A 9,681-nucleotide genomic window follows, 5' to 3' on the forward strand; every position below is an offset into this window, starting at 1 on the left:
GATCTCAACATCTCCTACTTATCGATTCAATACAGCTGGTGGTAAGCTATACACGTACTAAAAGACTTGGATCTTGATCTTGGATCGAGCTGTGCGCCCAAAAATTAACTAAATCCGAAAAAAACGCGTCATAGTCAGTCAAATATTTTTTCTTTGATTACCCCGCTATTCCTATGCTTCTGCTAGGTGCTATTAAGGCGATGTGATCCCTATTTGGAAACATGGATCCAAGAGTTTTTATCCTGCGCCACCAGACTGCTGTGACTACAGTCAGTTAGCAGATGTTCTGGAGTTTCAGACTACATGTCGCAGAACCAGCAATACGCACAAGAAGCTAGGCATTTCTTTACACAAATCCACACGAGCCTTTTTTTGAGCGATTGTCAAATTGTGCGGGATCCAACGAGAAAAACCTTTTTTAGGGCCAGGTGTTCATGCATTATCGAATGTATGCTGGTGGGAGAAATGCATAGGCATGCCTCTATCTGAAGGTATGTTACATGACGGTCTTGCATTATCAGTTCACGTACGGCATCGATGTTTTCTGGCACAACGACTGTTTTTGAGCGAGCGTCGGCCACGATTGAATTCGTTGTAACAGTTTTTCACAGTGCTATAGGATGGTGCTTCATAGCCATACAAAGATTTTAGTTCATCGATGCACTCTTGTCGTGATAATCCACGTCGAAAGTTGTGATAAATGATCGCACGAAAATGTTCACGAGTTAATTCCATTTTTTGGCCGAGATGAATTTTTTAATTCCCTGTAAATAAAACCATTCACGATTAAATGACAAAACGTTTTGAGTGATGTTATGCTAAACAATGTCAAACTTTCCAATGGAAATGTCAGATTGCACCTGGCAATACTTAGTGTTGCCTAGGCCAGAAATATATATAGCAGCCTACGTAACGTCCAGTGCAGAAGGCGACAGCAACTTGGCATGGCTTTGGAGTTGTTGTCAATACCCCTCCCTAGCTACTCCTTCATCCTTGCGCGGCAGTTCCTTTACGGTATGGGGACAAACCGCAATGAAAGGTTCGTGTCCTACCATGTTCTTGATAGCTGCGGAGCGGGCGAGCTCCTCAGCCAGTTCATTACCGACTATACTTTTTGGCCCAGCACCCAGATAAGGTACACTTGGTTACCATCTGATAAACTGTTCAGCCGTTATATACACTTCTGCACTAATAGCGATTTGATCTCGTATGCAGAGATAGCTTTTAATGCCGCTTGACTTGTCGCGAAATATAAATATACGTTCATTGCGATAGTTGGGTTGAAGGGTAATCCGTACGCCCCGAATTATAGCAAAGATCTCTGTTTCGAAAGTGATCGAAAAACTTCCCATAGAAATGGAGAATTTGTGGTATGGTCCTGCGAATCCTGCGCCAATTCCCTCCGACGTATTCAAGCCGTCGGTGTACCATTTGATTGTACTTTTTCTAAACAGTAGCTTGAGAGCGGAATCGTTCCATTCAGCTTTACTGCTGAGGGTAACCTTGAACTTCTTAATAAAGTTTACACTTTTGGTAACGCTGTCCTTTGGGAGGAGAGCCAGCGGTATTTTCCACTTAAGTCCATCATGCGCTGGGAAGAGATTACCTTACCTCTGTCAAACCCTTCTGCTGTCATTTGGCGCAAGGTGTGTTTGACAACCCGATCGATTAGCTGGATGTAAGATCCAGCATGACTTCAAGTGCCGCCGTCGGACATATGCGCATGGCACCCGACACACAGATGCAGACGAGTCGATGCAGCTTCGATAGTTGAAGTCCTACGGAAGTCTGCGATGCTTTCAGGGCCCAAGCCACCGATCCATATGTGATAATCAGTCGCACGTTCATGGTGTACAACCACCTAACAAATCTTAGCTTGCAGCTCCAGTATTTCCCAGCTGATTGCACACCATAAGTGCTTTTGTAGCTTTGACCCTGCATGGTCAGGTCAACATACTGCTTCCACCCCAAAGTGGAATCCAGGGTGAGACTAAGGTATTTGACCATATAAGTGATCTATATCTCTCTACACCCAAGAGTTAGTTTTGTGATGCCAGGCAGGAACCTGTGTCTCGTAAACGGTCGTAATCAAGGGGTTTATGTTCAGTTCGAGTTTTCTCTAACTTATCTCTCAATATTTTTGTTTTTGAGGGTATACGCTTTCAGCTTCTTAAATCAAACACTATTCAATAACCATCACAAAATATTCCAACAACAACAAACTTGAACTCCCTGCTGTTCAGTATCTAATTTCCAATAACTAAATAACTGCACCAAAGGAGTCTCCGTCACTTCACTTGTTGCTTATTCGTTTTCAATATGAGTGTTTAAAGCAAATAACTGTAAATAAAGCGCAATCAACTGGGGACAACAAAAACTTTGTTAAAATGCACGCTAACACGAGTAACAGTCACTTACGTTTTTGTATGTATGAGTGTTCCTCTGCATGTACAGGAGTCACATTCCATTAGTAAGCGAGCTGACAAACACGACGAGGCAAAAAACGTAAAAATGTGCACGAAATAAATGAAAAAAAAACGGTGATAGTGGTAAAATGCACGCGACCGCTAGGACACACACGATTTGCCGTTGTTGCACAAATAAGTTGCATGCACCACAAGTAAACAGGAAATAACACATACGAGCTGTGGCATGTCAACCCCAAGTCGGTTGGTTTTCCGTTGCACACAGCGTGAAAATGTGCTTATTTAATAAATAATTTTGATACGATTGATAATGTGTAAGTGTGTATGTATGTATGTTTGGTACTGAGGTGAGTATAATGTGCATACAAGCAAGTATACATACTTATATTTATACATTTACGTATGTAAAAAAATATGATTTTTTGGCATAATTGTCAGTTGCCTAACTTAAACTATTCTTTTTATACCCGGAACATACCCACTATTTGCTGCAAAGTTGGTAATGCCCAAAAGGAAAATTCGTGGACTACATATATCACCCAAAGTTTTTAAGATATCGAGCTGAAATTTTGCACACGTCCTCTCCTCCCCAAGAAACTCCTCGCTTATCCATATCATCGATATCGGCGCACTATAGCATATGGCTGCCATACAAATTGTATGATCAAAACCAAGTTTTTATTTGAAAAACTTTTTTATTTGACGAGCTATGTTCGCGAAATGTGGCACGGATTATTATCTAAGGCAATATTTTAATATGTAAAGAAATTGTTCAGATCGGACGACTATAACATATAGCTGCCATACAAACTGACCTCTCAAAATAAAGGCAAAACCGCTTTTATACCCTTAAGTTTTAAAAAAATACACCTATAAAGGGTATTATAGCTTCGGTGCAGCTAAAATTTACAATTTTTTCTTATTTCCCTGCTGCACCACCAAATGTTGCATGTTGCACATGCTCGAACTCTTAACCCCTTTCAGTACAATTGAAGGGTGTATAAAACGCCATAAATTTCAATTATTATTTGGCCACAAAATTTTCAGCAACAATAACAATAACAACGTGTTATATTTTTTGCTACTTGCCACATTGGCAACTTGCGCCGAAACAAATAATCAGCGTTCAAGCGCATAATTCAAGCTGCAATAACAATAATTTACAATAAAGTAAGGCGGAAAAAAACTTACACAACAAGAGCAGCAACAAAAATATGCACAAAACAGTTATAATTGCAGACAACGGTTTTTCACAGCATTGGTTATTTTGAAAATTTGCCAACAAATATTTTTTTTTTCACCACAAAAACACTTGGCAGAGGAAAGCATGCAGCCACGAGCAATCAACAAGTTTATAAATAAATTGTAATGCGGTTGAAGTTCTGACGTTAAAGCGTGCCCGCGTCGCCTGTTTGCAACACATTTGCAACTTGTTAAAGTGGAGTACTCACAATTTGAGAATTGCGAGGAATAATAATAAGTGAATTTTTGTAAGTATGCAATCACGAAATCTTAAAAATAGAGATATTAGAATATCATATAAGTAAAGAGTGAATAAAGTACATTAACTTCGGCTGCCTGATAGCCTTCACAGGTGCATGTATCTTTTATAGCGTAAGAAGGTATAAAAATATCTTTTTCTCGATTTTGATATGTCGGTTTGTATGGCAGCTATATGCTATAGTGGTCCGATCTGAAAAATTTCTTCAGAGATAGCAATATGACCTTAGAAAGTAACATATACCAAATTTCATAAAAATATGTTGCCAAATAAAAAAGTTTTCCATACAAGCACTTGATTCCGATTTCTCAGTTTGTATGACAGCTATATGTTATAGTGGTCCGATATCGGCAATTCGGACAAATGGGCAGCTTCTTGAGGAGAAAAGTACTTATGCAAAATTTTAGCGTTGATCAGTTATTTTTAACATACTTTGTAGAGCCTCCGACGTCTCCTTTCAAGGTAAAAACTAAAAAAATAAATAATAATTTTTCATTAATCATTGTGAAATAGGCAGCTCTAAGTTTAATTATCAATATAAAACATCTTTAAATTCAAAAATATTTCAATATGAAGATGTTAATTTTTATTATTGTAGGTTTCGTTCATATCTTTGAGGACAACACTGCGTATGATGAACATTTCAGCATACTCCTTAACAACACCGCCACATCGCAAGGCGTTCAGCGAAACATTTATGTGCTCGCGCATATTTATTACCCACATAAACTCCATGTTGTTTATGTAGACATTTTTACCCACATAAACACACACACACACACACGTTCAACCATAGTCAAAGTGTTTCCTTATGCTCTGCTTTCGCTACGTTTTCCCCCATTTTGGCTTGCGTATGGTATTTATTGACCTGTGACATCTGCTGCGTGAATTTATGGTTGGATTTGAGTGTTAAAAATGCAATTGATTTTCCTTTAATATTTTCCAATGAAAATGGTGGCTCCATAATCTTTGTTGTTTTTATTCTATTTCACTTTATTTATGTTTGTACTGAAGCGCTTTTATGACCTTAGAGGAGTCAGTTTCATTCGTTATATAAATTTTCAATAACAAATGCGTTAAAAATGTCATAAAATTGTGAATAAGTAATATTTTTTATGGTATTGTACCATAAACTCTTTTTAAATATAATAATATAGCGGTATACCAACTGATCAAAATTGACCCGGATTGACAATAAACCACATTTTCACGTTTCAAGGTTTAATCCATTCTTCTATACATTTGTTATAAACTTCGTTTTTTTCGATTTTGGCACATTTTTAGAGTGTCATTCGCTGGTTTGTGGACCGTTGCGACGTCATATTCAAGAACCCATGCCTCGTCTTCAGCTACGTTCCATAGCATCACTTTTGCGATTTCTACTCATCAAGGAATCAAGTGCTTGTATACACTATTGTCGTAAGCAATGATGTAATACCCGAATAAATTGTTCAGATCGGATCACTATAGCATATAGCTGACAAACAAACTTTCTGAAAAATTATAAAAAAAAATAAAGTTCTGAAAAATAAAGTTCTGGGAATATTTTGTATATGTGAAGGGTATTACCGCTTCGGGACAACCAAAGTTAATTTTTCTACCAGTCCGGCTCAAATTTGATCACATGTTGTACGGTAGTGCGGTCGCCTTTAGAAAAAATAACTAATAACTTTCAAATTAATGGCTAAAGAAGAGAAAAAGGAATAAAAATAAGACTATTTCTCTGCAGGTTCTTAATTCAACAGAGATAATATTAACAAACGGATTAACTCGATAAAAATATTCACTAGTTGTGAATAAATGTTTCCTCAAAATTAAAAAAAAAAAAATTGTATGCTGCAGTTCCGAAACTCTTAAATTTTTTCGGGTGAATACCCTAATCACCATTACATTACTCGTTGTTTCCTTAAGGGGTTACATGGGTTTACAGGCTTCAAAAAATCTATCTATATCTTTTTATTATCTTGTTAAATTCTATAACACCTCTAGAATATTGTGCTAAATGTTTAAGTTGATCTGATTAAAAGTTTTGGAGATACAGTCTTGAGAACTTATGCGCTCACGTTCTTCTCGAAACTGTGTTTTTGAAGTCCTTTGGTATGATTTCTCGAGAACTACCCAACCGAACTTCATGAAATTTTACACAAGTCTTTGAGATACAATTCTTAATGACTTGGACGACGGATTTTTGTTTTTCCGATTACAACTATTTGAAAAAAAATTTCGCGAAATTTTCACTGTTAAGGTTTTTTCACTTTAGATGATCCTGTAAGGAGTCATGCTGCCAGCGGAAATGGTGTCGCAATGGCCGAGTTTTATGTATATTATTCCAAAAATTTCAGAAAATAAATAGTGTATGTTTGTAACAATAAAAAATTCTAATAAAATATTTAAGTTTTTATAAGAGAAGAAATTGTTGAAAAAAGTCTGTTTATCAGAGGAAACTCATGTAATCACTTAAAAGCAATTATAAAGCCGATAAAAGAAAGAATTTGCTGATTTCTGTCGCTTTTTAATTTTCTTACACATTTTTGCCGACTTCATGAAACATTTCACACGCTATATATTTTTTAAAATTAAAAAATATATAATTAATGCTCACTTCCAATTCTCACTATGCATTTTTCATTAATGATATCGCCTGTATTTTAAGCTTTAAACCAACAAAAAAGTCATTAACGGTTTTTTCCACGAAATCTTATCGCCTTCGCCTTGTTACACAAGTATAATATTCTAGCTGCTAACGACGCAAATTAAAATAGTTAACGTACGATCGCGGCAAATATTTTATAACATTTTTCAAATGCTTTTGAAAATAAATAAAAAATAGGTAGTTAACGACTTATCTCACTCACACACTTTTTGTTTTTGTTGTTATAAATATATAAATATTAAATTTTGAGACTTCTAACAACAATAATGCGAGCTTTTTACTTTCTATATCATATAAGTATGAACATTTGTAAATTTAAATTTTCCGTGCGAGGTTATGTCAACGAACGCATTTGCCTACCTCCATTTGTTGTTGATGCGCTCATCAGTGGCCGATTAGAGTTATCCAAAGATTTTACACGGCCGGAGGAGCTCTTTTTGCATTAATTCAAAGATTCTTATATAACAGACAACTTGCAATGCTTCAGTAACTTTAATTTTAGTAATATAATGTATAATCACGGATTATTAACACGTCTTCACGCGTACACATACTTCGGTATTTAAAGCAAAAAAAAAAACATTTTATTTACACTTTAGCTTCTTTCAATCACAATTCACTGCAAACTTAGCACATTAATAGCTTTTAAACACAAAATTTTTACTAATAATCAACAAATTCACTTTCACGGAAAAATTAAAATTGACATTTGGAATATTTTAGAAATAACAGTATGGCGGCAGGTGTGTGGTGTTGCCAACTACATACCTTCCAATGTCATATTGGTGGCATTCAGATAAGGGAGGAATTTGGAATGTAATTTTAACAAAGTTGTAGGTAAATTGAGGCATTTTTGAATTTGAGTATAGCGCCCAAGAATATGCAATGTTGCGCAGCTTATTTTCCGTCTGCTTTTAAAAATAGATTATAAAGTATATAAAATAAATATAAACTTGTTTTACATATGTATGTACATGTATGTATTTCTGAAATTTTTTACCAAAACAAAGAAAAACGCAGGTTGAGTACGCTTTAGTATAATAAAATCGCTTAGGTACAGAAAAATAATGCAAAACAGATAAGATAATAATAATCTGATATATTAAATATGCACATAAATATACTTGTTTGTACATACACACATATACCAACATACACATATGTATAAATAACAAAGAAAAAAAAACAAAATTGTATATATGTATGTTCGGGTAATTAATTTTTGGTCAAGCACCTTATTCGCTGCAAAAATATATTAAATTATATTGAGATCGATGTATTGCCAACAGCAGCGCAGCAGAATTAATGCAACACGGCAACAGCAAACAAACCTATTTCGAGATAACTCAAACAATATTTAATAATAAACAAGTTTATCGCCAAAGGAAGATAAGACAAACTAACTGATAACGAAAAAAGTAAAAATTTCATGTTTATAAAAAATCTGAAAAATTTTCACTTTACTTTCAGCTTTGAAATATTACAAAAAATATCGATTTTTGGATACACGTATAACATTATATTTTATGCCTAGATTTAAAAAACAATAGTTTCCGATTAAATGCAACAATATGACCGGCTGAGTGCGCTAATTCACCGGTGAGATTAATTTGTAATAAAGCACTTAAGGTTGCATGCGGAGCGCACCATCAATGCGAATAGTCTCACCATTCAACAATGGATTTTCATAGATGGACTGCACTAAATGCGCATATTCCGATGGATCACCCAGACGTTGAGGGAAGGGAATGGATTTGGCCAAGAAGGTGCGCACCTTCTCTGGCAAAGCCTGCAACATTGGTGTGTTGAAAAGACCGGGCGCAATTGTACACACACGTATGCCTTGTGTGCTAAGATCACGTGCAATTGGCAATGTCATGCCAACAACAGCAGCCTTCGAAGCCGAATAGGCAGCTTGTCCAATTTGACCGTCGTATGCAGCAACCGAAGCGGTATTTATAATAACACCACGTTGTCCATCCTTATTTGGCTCGTTGACACCCATTACACCGGCCGCTAGACGAATGACATTGAAGGTGCCAGCCGTGTTGACCATAAGTACGCGTGTAAAATCTTCCAAACGATGAGGAACATCCTTATTGAAGTTATAAGTCTTGACAGCTGTAGCTGTACCGGCACAGTTCACAGCTAAATCGAGACGTCCGAACTTTTCCTTAGCCGTCTGCACGGCAGTTTGTACATCCTTCTCGGAGGTAACATCGACTGGTACAAAAGTGACATTATCACCAATCTCTCGTGCCACTTCACTGCCTTTCGAGCTGCTCAAATCGGCCAAGACAACACGAGCGCCTTGACGTGCCAATCTTTCAACCGTAGCACGACCCAAACCAGATGCACCACCAGTTACAAGAGATACGGCGTTCTAAAAGAATATATGAATTGTTATCAGTAAACGCCATTTGATTTGACAGTAGCGATTGTATAATAAAACAAGTGTATGTGCGTGGTAAAGCCATATACAAACGTACACACCCCCACTGAGAGGTGAACTTTGGACTTTGTTTACCGGACGGCGAAAGGCAAGACCTACGTTGCTATTTATATTATTGTACTTGCCTTAATCATGTTGCTTGTTCTGTGAAAATATTAAAAATGACTTCTTTGTGTTGAAAACAACTGTTTATAAAAAGATACGACGATATTTTGGAAAAACACCGGTTGCTTCTGCAGTCAATTGAAATCAATTGGCAGTGAGAATCCAATTAGAGTATATCAGTGTTCTAAAATGGTAGCAATTCTTTCCAGTGAAGGGTTGCATTTTAAAGGTTTAACTGAAATTTAATTAATAATGCGTCATCAGCTCTTAAATGTGTTCGCCCTTTGGACCATCGTTTGTTTTGTTTACGTATTTGAAAAAAATAAATAAAAAAAAAATAATCGAATTTTGTATACCCTGGACAGTCTATGTTAACCTTGCAACGCCATGATTTTATATGGAAAACTTTTTATTTGACAAGATATCTTCCCGAAATTTGATATGTGTAATAGCTGTCATACAAACTAAGCCATTAAAATAAACAATTTAAATCTAGTAAATTATTTTTGTTCTGTGTAGATTTTTCTATTATATTATATTAATT

General features: G+C 36.1%; 1 protein-coding gene across 1 annotated transcript; it reads right to left on the bottom strand.

Annotated features, from left to right (window-relative positions):
* Positions 1–8,005: 8,005 nt before the first annotated feature.
* LOC105227468 (3-hydroxyacyl-CoA dehydrogenase type-2) lies at positions 8,006–9,320 on the bottom strand. The gene is made up of 2 exons (XM_011206817.4): positions 9,158–9,320; positions 8,006–8,963 (listed from the first exon to the last, which is right to left on the bottom strand). The coding sequence occupies exons 1-2, from the start codon at positions 9,164–9,166 to the stop codon at positions 8,205–8,207; spliced, it is 768 nt and encodes a 255-aa protein (XP_011205119.2). The 5' UTR covers positions 9,167–9,320; the 3' UTR covers positions 8,006–8,204.
* Between the last annotated feature and the right edge of the window lie 361 nt (positions 9,321–9,681).

This window comes from Bactrocera dorsalis, chromosome 4, assembly GCF_023373825.1.
Source record: "Bactrocera dorsalis isolate Fly_Bdor chromosome 4, ASM2337382v1, whole genome shotgun sequence".
In the NCBI taxonomy this organism is placed as follows: domain Eukaryota; kingdom Metazoa; phylum Arthropoda; class Insecta; order Diptera; family Tephritidae; genus Bactrocera; species Bactrocera dorsalis.